The sequence below is a fragment of the Antechinus flavipes genome, chromosome 4, assembly GCF_016432865.1.
Source record: "Antechinus flavipes isolate AdamAnt ecotype Samford, QLD, Australia chromosome 4, AdamAnt_v2, whole genome shotgun sequence".
Lineage (NCBI taxonomy): Eukaryota > Metazoa > Chordata > Mammalia > Dasyuromorphia > Dasyuridae > Antechinus > Antechinus flavipes.
Window position 1 is genome coordinate 474,695,234 of NC_067401.1, and position 17,998 is coordinate 474,713,231.

Here is a 17,998-nt window from a genome sequence, read left to right on the forward strand (position 1 = left end):
GAAGAAAGCTTAATCGAGCGGCCGGCCATGGCCAAACTCAACTTCCCAAGTGAGGGCCTTAGCAGACCCCGCACATGCAGAGGGACAGAGACAAGTCTTCGCACATGGCATCGGCCGGCTTTGCTGGCGTCATAATCGTCAGAGCAAATCACGGGGACTAGGGAAAAGAAGTGAAATGAAACCACAATTCTAGCTTTATGAAGCTCTTAGATTTTCAAATCCTAAATCATGTTTCGCACACAAAGCAACTGACTACAGATGGGCCGACATCCCACAGTCTGCGAAGACAGACGGTCCACTTCAGGCCTGCTGGTGATCACACCTTATTTTGGACTATATTTGTGCAAAAATGTTTTTAACTTCCCATTATCTCTTTGGTGATGACAATCAAGTATTCCCACACCTTTATCTAAATACCTGAGGAGCAGTAAAGTTGGTGATCAATATTTCTAAACATTTCGACGGATCACAGGAAAAATCACCTACCTCTGCCAACTAAGAAAATGCCAAGTGACTTGGGGCTCTTACAATATAGAAAACTATTTTAAATCAACTGCTTCCAAAAAACTTTTTGTGGTAGCAAAGAACTGGAACAGGAACGGATGCCCATCAGTTGGGGGATGAGTGAACAAGCTGTGGTACATGAAAGTAATGGAATATTCTTGTTCATTAAAAAATGAAAAGCAAGCTGATTATAGAAAGGCCTGGAAAGATTTACATAAACTCACATTGAGCGAAATAAGCAGAACCAGGAATACATTGTGCAGAGTAACAGTAACAGTAACGTGCAATGATCAACTATTAAAGACTTGGTTCTTTCTCAGCGATTCAAAGCAATCCCAATAGACTTTGCACAGAAAATGCCATCTGCATCCAGAAAAAAGAACTAAGGAGACTGACTACAGCAACACAGGCTATGATCACTTCTTTTTTCTGTTTTCGTTTCCCTCTCTCCCATGGTTTCTCCCTTTTGCTCCAATTTTTCTCTTCCAATATGATTCATAAAGTAATGTGCATTAAAATAAACAAATTTGCTAGAAAAATAAATGAATCTGGTTTTCTGGGGAGAAGTGGGGGAGTAAATGACAAAAGCTTAGAAGATTTCTGGCATGAGCCAGCTTGTAATGAGGAATCTATGTTCAGGCAGACCAGAAGTCAAGAGAAAAAGCGCCAAAGTCACAGGGCCAAGAACCTTTACCTACTCCCTCCTTCCCCCCACCCTCCAGTCTGACAGATTGCAAAAATGCCACAAAGCACAGTTGGAGAAAGTTTATAAAGTGCCTACTATATGCCAGGCATTGTGCAAAGTGTTGCCCTCTAGTAACTTCACATCAAATGGAGGAAAAGGTTGGGCAGAGATGAGGAGGCCCCCGATGGAGGGAGAGAGAAGGTGAAGTGCATAGATACAGACACATCCATTTATAAAGCCAAATAGACTGGTGGGTCTCCCAAGGGACCTTCATGTCAAGAGTGAAGCATCACTTATCAGTGATGGCATAAGGGGTTCACAACTGAAAATAAATGATGCAAAGTTCAAGGATAAGGGGAGCCCTAAAAAAATAGATGGTGCTTTCCATTGCTTCACAGAGTTATATGGGGAAGGGGGTCCACAAGTGTGGAATATTACAAATAACATCAGGGTTTTTAAAAAATTTATCAGCTGGTCTTTTTGATTTCACTTTTTATTTTTTATTTTTTACTGTAAGAGATGGCTCTCTGGGGAACGCAAGTATAGGCATAAACAGGGGGAAACCAGAAAATATAAAAAAAGTCAAGATTATCAGTGAAAATGTATTTTTAAAATATTACAGGAGCTTCAAGGGAGATAGAAATAACACTAAAGGAGAAAGCGAAAAAAGGAAGCCAGATTAGGATATAACTTAAATGGATTTCCAGAATTGGTGCTGTATTAACACAATGACTAAGGCTTTATTTTAGATATCTGGTCAAAAGATCAAACTTCATCTGGAAGAGCAAAAGGCCAAGAATCCTAAGGAAGATAACAACAAATTAAAAAAAAAAGATGAAGACCTAGGGGAGTGGCCCCCTTGTTAGTGAAAATCAGATTCCAAACACAATTTTCCTTTGCTTCAAGGATGACAGTGTTGCTAAGACAAGTCAAGATGATCACCTGCTCTGGCTGTTGGCTGTTATCAGATCAAGCTTCTGGACCAGGTTTGGTAACAAGCTGCTTCCTTTTTGTTCTGACCTGCCTTCTGTGCCTTACCTTTGAGTGAAGCCCGTGAGACAGGGAAGAGTCCAACAAGGACCCCATACTTAGAAAAACCTGATTGCAATGAGTTCACAGGAAAGACAAGTGAGTTCTCAGGGGCTAAAATGCTTCAGGGTGATTAGCCCAAGAGGGATGGGATAAAATTCAGAAAACACAAAGGGAAATAATTTCCTTTTAAAAAACATTCCATTTTATTTTATTTTCAAGGTTGGATTCTCTCCCTTCCACCTCTTCTTCTCTTTGAGAAATCAAGAAAAACGATATGATCAAACAAAACCAATGACCACATGCCGTGGCGCTGCCAGAGTCCATTGGCGGTCTCTGGAAGTGGACAACATGCTTCATCCAGAGCGCTCTGGACTGTGGTTAGCTTAGGAAATAACTTCAATCAGGGGGAAAAAACTAGCTTGGTCTGAAGAGGTCAATGTGGATATAGATGGAACTTTGAAGGTCAATTCAAGACAAAGTAATACAAGATGAATATAAAGAACATGACCACACTTCTTTGGGAAAAGATCCCCAGAGTTGTGCTTCCTCTCTAGCTCATTTTTCCTTTTACTGTCAGAGAAGGACCTTCTTGCACCTAACAGAAACGGAGACCTGAGGTCAAAGGAGCAGCCTTGATGGACACAAGGGAGCCCAGTCCAGATAACTCAAAGAACTAGCAGATGCTGGGCAGACACTGACAGTGGTAGTGGAGAGATCGTGGTCAGAGGGAAAGGGGCCATAGGTCCAAAGGACGACAAGCAGACCGATGCTAAGCAGATCAGGGAGGACATTATTAAGCTAAGTTCTAAATTAGAGGAAGGTAACTGGCCTTTAAGGATGGGCTGAAGGAATTGAGCCATGTTTATCCTGAAAAAGAGAAGACCTTAGGGAGCAATGATAGCTAACTTTAGTATCTAAAGGGTCCTCATGTGAAGAAAGGACCACCATGTTCTCCAGGGCCTCAGAAGGTAGAACCTGGAGGGCAGGAAGCTGCTGAGAGAAAATGAGCTTCTCTCAAAATCACAAATGTCTCCAAGGGGAATGGGCTACCTTGAAAAGGAATGTGGGCTCTCTCTCCTTGGAGATCCTTGGGAAGAGGCTAGACAACCAGTCATCTGGGATGTCAGAATATGAGGTTCATGTATGGAATGGAAAGTGTACATTTATTAAAGAAGCAAAAGAAAACAAACCCCACTTTGATTTCTAATACTTTCTCTTCCCCATTGTTGAAGTGTTTGTAAGTGTTAACGAAGTGTTTCCTGATAACACAAAATTTTTAAAAGAAAAGAAAATCAGTCAGTTTGGGAGCAAGATACAAAGTATAAGGAGGGAAAAGAGATGCCAAAAATGTTCAAAAAGTCTCAGAACTTATTAATATTGAAAATAAAAATGACCAAGCAAACACTATGAAATGTTGTTTCATTTACAACAACACTACGCTCCCCACACTTGGCAGGAGGGAGCTCCATTGTTATCTCTATCCAGCTGACTCAAAGAGATAGCATGCAGGCTCTCAACTGAGGCTCTGTGGACTGGCTTTCAAAATAGTTTTTTGTAATGTTCTTCTTTTTTCTAAAATATGATGGTTCTCTCTGGGAACAGGTTTCTTGGGGAGGTTTTCTGGAGGCAGCCTTAGTTTCAGTTCCAAGTAATAATCACTCCAAATGCAGCAGTTGTTAAAGTAGTTCTTTATTGTCTCTTCCAAAATAGCCTGGTTAGTTTTCTTAGAGGCCTATCTCCTTCCTTGGTTCCAAGAGTTTTTGCAGCTTGTCTTTTAGTTCTTCCAGCTTCTACCTCTAGCTCAACTCTGACTCCTGGCTTCCAATATCTCCAACTGACTCTCGCTGAACCTAAGAGCTTCTTATATAGGATCTCTTAAAGGTGTAACTCTTAAAGGTTGACTCCTCCTCTGAGAGTGGGATTGTGGGAAGTGTAAACTTGGATATCTCCTGACTTGTGAACTCCAATGTGTGAGCCAATGTGTGAACTCTCAAAGGTGTAAAGCATTGTTTCTATCAATTCCATTGAGTTAACACCTTGTTTCAAGTTCTGGCTCAACAGTTTATTGATTCTTTTTTCAAAGACTGGGCTTCCTCTGATCCTAGGTCTTTTACTTGATGCATTTCAAAGTGACCTTCTAAGACAGGTCCATGGACTTTAAAGCAGGATACAGTCAAAGGAAGCCGGGTGCAAAGGATACAAACTACCATTGTGCTTAGTACTTATCTACTACAATTCCCACTTCCTGGACTATTTGCTCTAATAAAGCAAAACACTGCCTCAAAAGATGCTCTTCTATTATTCAAGATAATGTTTCATTTCCAGTTCTACATTTCCCCTCCTTCCCAAACCAGTGAAAAGGCAAGAATTAAGGCTCTCTTCCCAGGAGGAGTTTCCCAGTAATACATTATAATCATTCCACCCGGATTCCTTGGAAGACATAAAACAGGGAGATGTCTGCTCACCAAAGGTCATAGCTGGCCACATTTGCAGATGACACTATATTGATTGTATATCTAGATCCAGAACATGGAAATCTCTTGAAGAGATCTGTAATTGCTCTTTAGAGCTATGTTCTGACCATACTCAAAGAAAAGGTCAAATGGATGAACAATATGCTTTGCCCTGTTTGTTTTGACCTATACTTATCTGGGTAGGTGACCTAAAAGCCAATCAATCTATTAATGAGTATTCTTAGGAGAGACAACACAATGAATGAGTTGGGCTTAGAGTTGAATAAGAGGAAGAAAATGGGAGGGGAATAACTTAGAAAGTGCAAGTGACCTACAGTTCTCCTTGGAAACAAAGGTCTTTCTTTGAAATATCAACATTCTATCAACATTACTGATGAGCAGGCAACATGAAACAACAATCTTTTGAGAATTGGCTCTCTAGCCAGAGGGCTATGGTCGGACACAAGATCTGCTCATCTGTTTTCCAGAAAATGCCAAGTACAGCAAGCAGGAATTTACATAATTTTTAATATGATCAATGTCAGTTTTCAAGATTATCTGAAAAACTGAAGATTATTAGTTGTCATTTAACAGAGGAAGTCTTTCTGAGAAAATAATCCTAGGGTCACCCCCAGAGGCCATCCAGTCCAGACCCTCCCACAACTACCAACATTCAGCAGCTTGGCCTTCCCCTTTAAGTTCTCCCATTAAGCCAGTTACTTCCTTATCAAAATATTCTAAGCTATTCCTGGGCAACTCTTAATTGTTTGGAAAGTTTTTCCAAATGCAAAGCTTTCTGTAACTCCCCTTCCATTTAGTTTTGCTCTCTGAGGCTGAGCAGAAGACTTCCACTTCCTCTTCATGACACCAGTAAAGGCAATGGGACATAATGAACAGAAGTTGGGCTTGAAGCTAGAAAGACATAGATCTGTTACCCATGATAGTGATTTCCTTTGTGACCTTGGGCATCATTTGGAACTTCCACATCTGCAAAATGAAAATATGACCCCAAGCACTTCCTCCTTGCCTTGCACAATTGTGAAGAGGAAATGGAAGAGGGTGTGTGAGGCCCTTGCTAAGAAGGTGTACCAATGTTCAGGATCCATGACATCAGCAGCCAAGGGCTGAGCTTTGAGAAACCCTAATTCCTTTCAAACCTCATCTCAAGGTGGCCTTTCTTCTATAATCTGCATTACTTTGGTTACTAAACTGACACTGCTGCTGCAGGATTAAATCAGCTGAGACTAAAGTGTTTCACTCCATTTTCCAACAAACTGGAGAGCTGTCCCAAAAACTCCCCAACTACTTCAAGATCATCTCCTTTCCACTTTTACTTACTCTATGAAGCGTTTTGGGGATGAGCTGCTTTGATGGAATTCATCAGCATCATAGAATTCATCTTCACTACTAGAATAAGAAAACTCTGGAACTGTGTTTGGAGACAAGTTGACATGGCTTGGAGATGTCAGACTGCTGCTAGGTGCTGAATGCCCACTTCCTAGAGAGTAAAAAATACTAAGTTAGGAAAAAGTTGGGAAAGATTTGGGTAAATTACGAAAAGAGTAGAATTTGATTGAATTGCACTCAAAATCAAACAGCTTTGATACTGGGCAAAGAAAAGAGTAAACAAAATTAGTAAGAAAAGACCAGAGCTTCTCCTCTGCAGCTCACAGCACAGTTCACAATGGTGTCACTGAAATACTCCACCCACCCCACCTCAGGAAAAAAAAAAAAAAAAAATCAAAGATTATTTCCTTTTTCAGTCATGGGAAAACAGATCATTCAATTCAATTATATTCCAAGAAGGCAAGTGGAAATTCACTGTCTTAAGCGTACCAGAGAATTCCAGCTTTCATTTCATACAGTTTTAAATGATTAAAAAAGGAGCCAAGTTTTCCCAAAAGAAATGCAAAATGGGAGTTCTCTGTCAGACACTATGCAACTTAAAACTGAGGATTAAATTGAGAATAACATATTTATTAATCACATGAAGATCTCTCAGCCTACTCATTAAGAGACTTTACTTATGTGCAAGACAGAGTTCCCCACAAATGATAAATAGTTCCTGACCCCGAGCAAACACAGATATACAAAAAAGCCAAACACAAGCAACCACCATAAAACCCCACCCCATCTTCAGCCACAATTCGAAGCCACCACCTATGGAAGGAATGAGGTATAAGAAGATGGAAACACTGAAGCTAGTATTGGTCAGGCCCCAAACCAGAGTAACCAGGGGACAGGTCAGAAGGAAGCCTCCACCTCTCAAAGTTGTGACGATCACAGTCATTCCCTAAGCAGTGTTTTCTATTTTTCTTTCTTGGGGAGCTCTCAGCAGGACTAAGGAAGCAAGGCAGTTAGTTCCCAGGCATCTGCACATTTCTGAAGCCCGGGCGGGGCTCTGCCACTGGGACTCTGGAGAGTGGGATCAGAACATTTCATATACCACTCAGGCCCACAGGCTGGGGCTCCACCATAAAGGCCCAGAAAACAACTACTGCATGAGCTGCCTTGGGCCACAGCACTTCATACCAAAGGGGAAAGGTCGTGGCCACTAGCCAAGCACCTCAAGCTTCAGTAAAGTCATTTCTTAGGGCCACAGCCATGAGGACATTCTTAAAACTTTAAAATCACAAGTCCCATGAAACATAGGTCAGCAATTGAAATTCCATCTCAAAAGTGAACCACAGGAGGTCAGAACTAAAAGGTCCTTTGTCAATAGAGCTCTAAGGAATCTTTCTTTCCAAAGGACAAGCTAGAGAGAACCTTAAAATCATGGAATTATTTATTATAGGCAAAAATAAGTGCCCAAGCACCTGAAATGTCAAGTGACTCTGATTCAAATTGACTGATTTGAATTTTCCCTTTTGTTTGCTAATGATATTCCTCATATGTTTTAAATGAAGGGAAAACTATTTTCTTAACTGTCATGCAGTGGGTTGTTTTGTTTGTGGGTTGGGGGAGTGCTAAGAGAGGCAAAAGGAAAGAGAAGGAGGGAGCAAAATGAAGGAGTAGAAGTCCAGGAAACCACAACGGCAAGAGATGATTCTCTTTCTGTCTTTGTAGCTCAATGCCTGGCAGACAAGCTCAATTCCAATGGACCTATGAGTTCAATGACTTGGAAGATCCCTCCTTCCCATGATGCAGATAGCAAAAGAGCCAACCTGTCCATCTATGCAGAAAAGTTTGCCAGTGGAAATCTAATTACACAACACTGAGAAGTCTCCGCAAGCCTAGCACACCTTATACATTTAACAAATACTTGTTTGATGAATGAAAAGCTCTCACAATCTCTCTTAACTCACTTAACTGAAATGTACTTAGCATGAGACCCGAGACACAGGAGACAATAATTTGTATTTATTCAATTAAGAACTCAGAAGTTGGGATCAATGCTTTACTGATTATCTATTATCAATATATTTCTTTAACTTAATCTACTGGAAATTTGTCTTTTTCTCTTTTAGAAATAAAGCCAAACCACACGACAAACTGAAATAATGTACACCAAGATGAATTCATGTCAAGAAATGAAAGCAATCTACATGCTTCTTGTCATTTAAACCTGAAACTCAAGCCTGCTGAATGCAAAATCTTGACTAGTTCCTCTTTCAAAATATAGAAACTGATTTGAGATGTCAACTTAATATCATTAACAGTCTTGAAAAAACAAATCTACATAAATATTATCCATAACAAAGAGGCCACAAAAGATTCCTCCTCCTTCATGCTTTAAATTATCTGTAAGGATTTCCTTGAGCTTTTCATGCCCAGGGTTTTTTTTCTTTCTGAAATTTAGAGGACAACTGTGTGCACTGTGACACAGGGAAACCAAGCTGAGCAAGCGGATGCCTAGAGCTGGCAATCCAGGTTGTTCTTACTGAGGAGAGTCATCAATGCAGCCTCGGCAAACGACAAATCAATGGGGGTGAATGAGGAGGAAGCTTCAGGCTTCTTCCCTCAGGCTTAGACTGTAGAGGCCCAACAGTGAAACATTTGCTCCAGGAAAGTAGGATAACTCACATTAAACCTAAAATCAATCTGAAATCCTATAGAATAAAATTCTGAAAGTCAAAGGAAAAACGAGTCCACAAAAAAATGGAGAAAGCTCAGGGCAAAGCCTCAGAAGTGAAAGTAACCACAAGTTGCTCTTCAGCACTTTAAAAAAGCCATTAAAAATTGGAATTCTTATTTCAGTAAAAAAAAACAAACCAAAACATCCCGGAAAATAACCAAGATGAAGAAAATGAAGAAAAATACTATAATCACAATGTTAGGGGATTCCCCTAAGATGACCACACCAAGCCACATCCAGAAAGATTGCAAAAATTGCAATTAAATTATAATTAAATAAAGTTTGGGGGTTCAAGTACAATGATCAATTTCAACTATTCAAATGTCTTGGGTGAAAGTGGCACAATTGAAAAACTCTCAGAGGGTCAGCCATGACAACAAATTTCCCTTCCTCCTTTCTCTAGCGAAGACAAAGAAATGAATTGGAAGAAAGACATGAAATGGAAAGATACAGGTTAAACCCTTCTGTACCTGTGCTGTTGGGTGTTGGGGTCTGAGGATGTCCCAAAGCAGTGACTCCAGGTCCAACAGGTAGGGAGGATGGACGTGGCTCTGATTTACACGATGGGTCAGATTCTGAGAAATTTGGACAAGTGAAACAAGGGAGAAAACAGGATGATTAAAAAAAAAAAAAAGTCACATACACACACACATACACACAGCGCTTTCAAACTGGGGTCTGTGAATGGCAGGTCAACATTCAGGTCCTCTTCTAGGAAGACTGCTACTCCCCCAAGACCGGCTCTTGATAAGCTTGGGGCACAGTATTCATTATGTTGGCTGTTTTTTTGTTTTTTAAATCTCTAAAGATGACAATTCACAGAATAACCTCTTAAGGCTTTGTAAACGTCAAGGAGCACCCTTCTTTTGGATTTCAGACAATTTTAAAAACGTCTATCCCAGAAAGATCAGTTTCTGGCAACCGTGTCATGGAAAGGTGTGGGCAGCTTGAAATCTTCCTCTTCTGCTTCCCTCCTCATCCCATATTCACAACTTGCTGGGTGGGGCTACTACTTCCCTAAACCCAGGCTAATGCCTGATAATGAGCCATCATCCCGCCTCAGTCTTAGGTTTCTGCTCAATAACAATCACTCCAGGTATCTTGTACAGCAGCCAGGGCCCTCTCTGAATGACCTTTGAAGATAGGGCACTCTCTTCCCCTTCCATTACTTCTGCTTGGCAAAAGGATGCTTGGCAGTAAAATTCTGATTAAATAGCTAACTGTGAGCTCAACCACTCTGACTTGGAAAATGGACCTGCTAGCTGTCCTTGCCCTCCTCTGGACCCAGCCTCCTTCAAAAGCCGTAAATCAAATGCAATTTAACCCCCCCACCCCAATCTTTTCTATCTGGGTAAGAGTGAGCTTGTGCTAGCTTCCTATGTAACAGAAATACAAAACCAGGTTCTCTAATGGATGCCCTTGAACCTTTGCCAAATACGGTACCTGTAGGTAAGACAGTCTGGGTAGGCATTGTGCTGATCACTGGCTCCAAGGGATTGGGCTGATATATTGCATCTACAGGGTTGATGGTACTCTGAGATAAACAAACAGTCATTTTTGATTAACCATATATTGCCCATAATGTCCCTTTCCCACGTAAGAAATATCCCCAAAGATGCTAAGGTCAGCTACACAGATACAAGTTTACAAGAGAGCAAAGAAGAAATGAAACCCTTTTCCACACAGAGGCCCAAGCAATTGTTATACTTAAGGAAAGCATAGTAAAGGGAGAAAGGAAGGAGGGATCACTAATCAATATACTCAGACAAAGGGAATCAAAATCACATAGAAAAGGGTTTGGGACATTTAAAGAGATACTGCCTCTAAATACATCCCAAGGTCTCTAGGTACTCTGCTGCAGCATCATTCACAACTAATACTTTCTTGCCTTAATCTACAGCTATAGCTAATTAGTGCATCTGGACTGATTCACACTTGGTTCCTAACATCCTATTGGACGTACAGTGTAAGCTGCAGAAGGCAATTCTACATGAAGAGCAAAAGACATGAATCTCTGAAATGAAGAAAAAAGACACGTTTTTCTAAGTTTCAGGAGGGACAAGAAATAAATGTATATAGTCTACAAAGATTATATCTTTAAAAATCAACCAGTTTAGCAAGCCAAAATCAATCCAGACTGGATCCTAAAGGCTTCCCTCTTGCTTTGGGATCTTTGAAGTTCTACTGGTGCCATTTCCCCCCCATGATTATTATTATTTTTAATTTTTATCTCTTGTATTTTACATCATTATAGAATTGAATGGTTATTTCTTAAGAAAAAAAAAAAAAAACACCAACTTCCCCAAAAAGCAAAACCCCAACTTCTTAGAGAAAAGCTCCTTGTTGTGGCCGGCGGGGCTAATTTAAATAAACACCCAAGTCCTCATAAAACCAACTCCTTGCATTTCTACAGTGTTCCGTGTTCTGCTTTGAAATTACTGACATTCAAGCTCCTCGGACTTGGGACATCTCATTCCAAACTATGATGGATAAAAAAGTCCCTATTTTCCTGGGAGACCGGGAGGAGTTCCCATTCTCATTTTACAGATGAGGAAGCTGAGGGAGACAGCAATAAACTGGCTTGCCCAGGGTCAGAGTCAGCAAGTCTCTAAGGTAGACTTGAACTTCCGCCTGTCCTCAGACCTAGTCCTGCAGGAGCATCCCTGCACTGGGCCACTGGTCTCTGGAGCAATCCAATTTCTTTATGCATCTCTCCTGCCATGACTGGGGCACTGTCGCTGTGCACATCCAGGAACATGACTACATCTAGGAGATGTCTGCATCCATCTTTTCCCCCACGCAGCAGCTGTGAGGAAGCTGCTCTTCCAGGATTTTCCAAGGGCCACAATCAATTGGAGGCTCCCCTGGCCCAGGAGGATGCTCTACTCTGGGGGTGTGTGTGGGGGGAAGAGTGTAGCCCCCGATGACAAGATGAGGAAGTCATAAGGTGGAGGGAAGGGGAGGGAGAATGGGCAGGTGCTCCTGGAACTTCTTCCCAGTAACTTCCCTCTCCTTGGGGAAATATAAGCCTACAAGGGTGCTAAGTTACATGTGCAACCCTCTACTAAGATGCTTTTCCCTGTCTTTATTTGAGGGGGTTTATTTTTTTTTTCCCTTGGGGGAAGAAAAGAGAGCCAGGAAGATTAGAGCTTACCGGGAAATGATTCTCAAAATGCCAGAAAAATCCAGAATACTAGTTTCTATTCATCAATACAATTTAAATAGAGCTCTTCAAATCCTGTCTCTAAGAATTAAAAAAAAAACAAACTAAACAAAACTCTTTATTTTGACTAAAGCTGAAGACAGAGGCACCCAGACTTTTCTTGGTCAAATGGAGGGACCAGCTGAGTGCCACTCTCTTGCTAGGGTCCTGGACCCCTTTGGCAGCTGCTAGGGAGCTCTAGAGAGCCTTTCTCAGACCCACATGTCTAAAACAAAATATAAATGATTACAAAGAAAACCAGCAAAACTGAATGAAATAAAGATGCAATTCTTTTCCCAACCAAGTTCAATGGCATTGCCACCCCCTCCTGGAATCTATCCATAAACCCAAAGTTACAAATCCCTGCTTTTGCGGAAGAGGGACTGGAGTGAAGAGAACATATGCTTGTCAACATTAGATGTTCCTAAATATGTTCTCAACATGAAGAAGGATAAATAAAATAATATTAAATTAAATATTCAATAAATTAAATAAATATAAATAAAATAAATAAATAAAAAGCATATTCCAGATATGTACATTCCTCAGACACCTATATTCCTAGGGTAGTTCTGGGTATGGTTCACTCAACACAGTATCCCTTTTGCTAAAGAAGGGGTACCAAGGGATAGTTTTATGGAGGGGATCTGATGGTTCCCACACTATCAACTTCCCAAATTTTCTGGCCCCCTTTGGTATATTACGCCTTTATCAACCACTAAATCATTTGGGGAAAAGTTTTTATTTTCAACTTGGAGGTAATAAGCTTTATAAACAGAATATCTAATATCTGAACAGCCAGATTTCATTTTATTTATCCTAAATTTACTCTCCCCCCTTCTTCCCTCCCCCTCCCCCTGGTTTCATTCTGTTCAAGGATTTGGGATTTTTGCCAACAAATCAATGCTCTACCTAGCTGGATACATCCTCAGAGACTGTGGAAATCCCTTTTTCTTGACCTTCAACTCCTAGCAATAAGGGCTATTAGGAAACCAGCCCAAAGTTCCTTGTCTTCAGCCCCCTTATCACGATACCTTCTTCAGGAGCAAGCAGAAACACAGAGACAAGCCCATTATAATTGTGTATAGCGGTAGACAAAAGACATGGCTTTGATTTTCAGACAGTGGGGGGCAATGATAGAAGGCAGTGATACATGCTTCTAATTAGACATTTCTACATATACAAAGTAATCACAATTTTTTTAACAAAATGAAAAAATGAATTAAATACTCCATAACTCTTTTTTGTTATTCTGTTTTAGACAAAAATACAAAGATATCTCAAGTTTTAAACAAGAGCATTTGACAGCCCCAACACCCCCAAGAAAACTCATACCATTCCACTCTTGCCAACTCTGTGACTTGCTGTTACAGTTCCTACCTTTACTGGAGAGTGTCCTCTGACATGTGATTTTATATAAAACTCCCAATGGGGAAATGCCCTCCACAAAATAGAGACCAGTCTGTCTCTACGCAGTCTCAAAGAGTCACCTGGAGCCCAAGGCATTAAATGATGTGTTCATGGGATCACAGCTACCATGTATCAGCAGCAGCTCTTGAACACAGGTCTTTCTGATTCCAGTCAAGAGCTCTTTCCACTGCCTTTCACATCCATCATTTATATTCCCCAAAGTAAAAGCTATTCAGAAATTAAGAGTAGTCTGAGCACAAGACAGAAAATGCCTAAATATCCCAATTATCCTGCGCCCCCCCACCTAGACAATTAAAGCACCCCAGAGATGTTCTACAAACTTTATCTGAAGCATCGTTGCCAATATCAATTGCCAGTTCCTTCCCCTCTTCCTCTGGAGGGCCCTGGAGGTACTAATTGCTCTACCACTTTCTCTTCCAGTTAAAAAGACTTGGGAAGAAAAGGCTGTGAGAAACTGGAAAGGGCATTTCAAGGTCATTTAGTCCAATTCCCTCGAGTGCCCCAGTGGCTTGCCCAAGGTCACAAGATTCACAAGTCCTGTGTGATTTCACTGCACAAGCCGAGGAAGTCACCAGCCATGGAATTTTGGAAACTGGGAATTCATGAAGATCTTAGACAATGGTGGGAGATGCTATGAATCAGTGGATTCCACATATCAATGATAGAACAGACCTTTTAAAACAATGATCATTATTCAAAATGTTCTCTACCTAGATTGTCTTCAGATCAGGTTTACAAATGAAAACTGATCTATAAAAAGAAGAACTAAGGTTTGTGTCCCACTACAATGACCCCTAACCAGCCATTAGAAGCAGGGAATTATAAAGTGGAGGAAAGTGACCTTTTTACTCTCTCCATTCTCCCTAGATATCTCTGTATGTCACAAATCAAAATAAAGAAAAGGAGGTTATGTTTATGATAAGTTGAACCAGTAGCTTTCATGAATTTCTAATTGCAAATGTATTATTATTTATCTGCTTTCAAAGAAAAAAAAAACCAACCCTGCATTTCCTCTATTAAAATTTAATTATTATTGAATATTAATATTATCAAACCTTAATGTTAATGAGGTACTCGGAATTATTTAGTAGACAATTTTAAATTAATGAAATGAGCAAATCTTCATACTTTAAATTTCATTTCTAGACTCAAAAGGTTAAGATTCTGTCAAATAACCAGTATCTTCTGCCTTCTCTGGAAGGGAGGAAGGCTGATCATTGAGAAGGAGGGGCAAAGAAAAGTCAAAAAGAATGGAGGTACTCTGGGCCAGGTGGAACTGAGGTGGGAGCTTAGCATCCCTCCGGCCTTCCACTCTTGACAACATGGGAGCTGGCTGAGCCCATGACATGACACAGGCTGGTTGGAATTTGTTCCAACAAAATCACAGAACACACCACAACAAGCACAATACCAAGCTGTATAGGAAAAATATAAAAATATTAAAAACCTATCTAGAATCGGTTACAGTTTCTAAGAAAAAAAAAAAAAAAGACCTCATTTAAGAAAGAGACCGATTACAGTTCTATATAACATCATTAGTTTCTTAGTTTTTGTCGAGTGGAGTCCAAATTGGATATAGCTACTACAGAAGATATTTAAACCCTCAGGAACTGTTCCCTAAAGACAGCTCTACTTCATGTCCACATTTGTCCATAAAAGGTAAATTTCCACACTCTGATCACTTAATGCATGCAAGATGATGTGATTCTTAAAGCAAATTTATAAGACTGCCATTTAAAATCCTAAATCAGCAAGAAGCAGCCCAAATTCGTTGTGAAATGATTAGTGAAAGATGGCCAATTTCAGGAGCTCAAGGAAAGTTGCCAGAATAGAACAAGAAGGGTAAGTTGAAAAGAGAAGACAAGTTGTAAATGAGCGGAAACTCAGATCTCTGCGATGGGTTTTAATGTTCTGCAGAGGTAAAGGGAATTTTAAAAGATTAGATTAAACTTACTATCAATCCATATGCGTGCTTCTCCTCATTACTTTGGTCCTTAAGGAAAAATGTTCAATATGTTAACAATCTTTTACAAGTCACAGAAAGCATCCTCCCCCCCACGTGAATAGCAGCTTTATTTAAAGGCTCAAGGAGCAGCTGATGCTGCCATCAGCATGACCAACTGGAGACTCAATGTCCTTGCAAACTGTAATCCCACCTAAGCATCCTTGGTCAGAACCACATTTCTTTCTGTGAATACAATCACCACTATCATCATGACTATTACTTATTCAAAGTTCCAACAGTCTTCTAAATAAAGTCTTTCAGAAAATACAAACTGTAGACCATGAACTGTACGGTAATATTCATGCCAAGGACTCAAGTCGATATTGTATAGGAAACACTCATTATTGATGATTTCTCAGTCTAAAATTGTATGTCCTTACTTGGCCAGACCAAAGATGCTCTCTCTATTCCCAGCCTCCCCTCTCCTGTGTGAAGACATTTTGCTTTCACTGTATCCCATAACTGCCATCAGTTGGAAAGAGCTAGGAGGGCAGGATAACACATGCTTACAGCTCAAAAGAGTTGATTTTATTCAATTTGATCTTCCCACATTGATTACAAGTGCCTGCTCTGTGCTAACATCCAGGGTACAAAGACAAAAATGAAAGACAAGAGTCCTTATGCTCAAGAAACTTGGATGGTGCATACAAAGTGGGAGAGAAGACTGCTGCCAGCAGTACCAGCTAGGAGTGACTCTCAGGATTAGAAGGAAGCCTAAGTATTCTCACACACACAGAAAAAGCAGAGAACACTCCAAGAGTAAGAGGGGACTTGGGCAAATGTGTCCTTACATTTTACAAATTCCTAGCATTTACTGTATGTCAAGAGGAATAATGAAGGGGAAGGTTGGGGGATGTGACAGAGATGTCATCCAGACTGAAGAGCCTGAAAACGCCAAGTCTCAAGGAGTTTGTGCACTCTCCTATAGGCAATGAGGGCCCCTGAAGGATGCTGAGAAGCATGACCATCAGATCTATGCCAGTGTAAAAGTACTTGGGTGGCTGTGGGCAGGGAAAGGCATCCATGGCCAAGAGAGAAGTCTAGGAGGGTGAGGAAGGTGAGGAAGGTGTGAATCATCACAGTAGCTTTGTGAGAGAGGAGAAAGAGCCACATGTGAAAGAGGTCACAGAGCTGTCAAGACGTGGAAAAAGATGGTATAGAGAGGGCTGAGGCGGAGGGAAGAGTCAAAGAGGAGCGTGACTGTGAGGCTGCTGGTTCTCCTAACAGACATGGAGGAGTGTGGAGAAGAGAAACACACCTCTCATTTGAGGCATTTTGAGCTAAGTTGAGCACGCTCAGAGGCACGACATAGGCAGGACCCAGAGACTCAGGGCTGGGGTTCAGGGAGGGGCCACAGCTGCCCTAAAGATTTGGGAACTCTCTGTGTGGAAGTGAGAGCCGAGCTGGTGAAGTCACGAAGCAGAGATTACCGCAGATGGACGGGAAGGTGGCCAGGTGCTAAGTCACACTCAGGGATGAGAGAGGAATCCACATGGAGCATAAAACACTTGCCCCACTCACACGCAAAATAATGTACATACATACAATTAAGCAACTGGAAGTGGGAATCACACCATAACCAATGAAAGTGTAGCAAGGGACTGGCTAGTCTCAGCATGTGCAATCCCCTAGTTCACAAAGGATTCTCTTTCTAGGCTAAATGTGATGAGGACCAGCCAGTCCCTGAACACCTACTAAATGGGGGAACCTTTATGGAGTCAATTTTCTCCAAACCATGAAGCTAAATAATGAAAGCTATGAGGAAAATACAGATTCTCTAAATGTCATAAAAATACAATATTTCACCTTAAATCAGACACTTTAAAATTCAATTACAAAACAATCAAACTAGATGGTAAACTTTGAATCAGTTATTTAGATTAATTCTTAGGTGTCATACATTTCTCTTGAACATTCTAAGAATTCTAAATACAGATAAAAAAACTACTAAAAAACTATGTATTGAAAAAAAGAGGGGTTACTTTTGGTTAAACTTAATTTAAACTTAAAACCATCTCAAGAAAGTGACAAATACTATTCTAGGGAGAAATAACCTGCTCACTGATGAAGAAATGAAACATAAATCTAAAGTAGTTGGGGGAGTAGGAGGTGAGGACAGAAGGGAAGGTCTCTTCAAGAACATGACAATTGAATTAGCCAAGAAGGATCAGGACTTCTCTGTGCCTCCATTTTCTCATTTATCTAACAAGTTCATAACAAATCTGGCCACTTCATTTTTTTTTTTTTTAAATTATAGCTTTTTATTTACAAGTTATATGCACAGGTAATTTTACAGCATTGACAACTGCCAAACCTTTTGTTCCAATTTTCCCCCTCCTCTCCCCCCTCCCCTAGATGGCAGGTTGACCAATACATGTTAAATATATTAAAGTATAAATTAAATACCAAATAAGTATATATGTCCAAATAGTTATTTTGCTGTACAAAAAGAATTGGACTTTGAAATAGTGTACAATTAGCTTGTGAAGGAAATCAAAAATGCAGGCAGACAAAAATATAGGGATTTGGAATTCTATGTAATTGGCCAGTTCATTGAAGAGCAAATGCTTAGTAACTGTCAACTCCTAAACACAAATGTTCAAACTCAGGG

General features: G+C 40.5%; 1 protein-coding gene across 6 annotated transcripts in view; it reads right to left on the reverse strand.

The window, feature by feature from the left end:
• OSBPL9 (oxysterol binding protein like 9) overlaps nucleotides 1-17,998 on the reverse strand; it is a 134,849-nt gene that overhangs the window by 7,120 nt on the left and 109,731 nt on the right. For 3 of the 6 annotated variants that reach the window (XM_051999707.1, XM_051999705.1, XM_051999709.1), the window contains 4 exons: nucleotides 15,337-15,375; nucleotides 10,193-10,283; nucleotides 9,220-9,324; nucleotides 6,013-6,172 (listed from right to left, as the gene is read on the reverse strand). In XM_051999707.1, the coding sequence (XP_051855667.1) occupies nucleotides 6,013-6,172; nucleotides 9,220-9,324; nucleotides 10,193-10,283; nucleotides 15,337-15,375 (395 nt within the window). The remainder of the gene's footprint in view (nucleotides 1-6,012; nucleotides 6,173-9,219; nucleotides 9,325-10,192; nucleotides 10,284-15,336; nucleotides 15,376-17,998) is intronic. The other 3 variants (XM_051999711.1, XM_051999708.1, XM_051999706.1) reach the window with 1 other exon arrangement.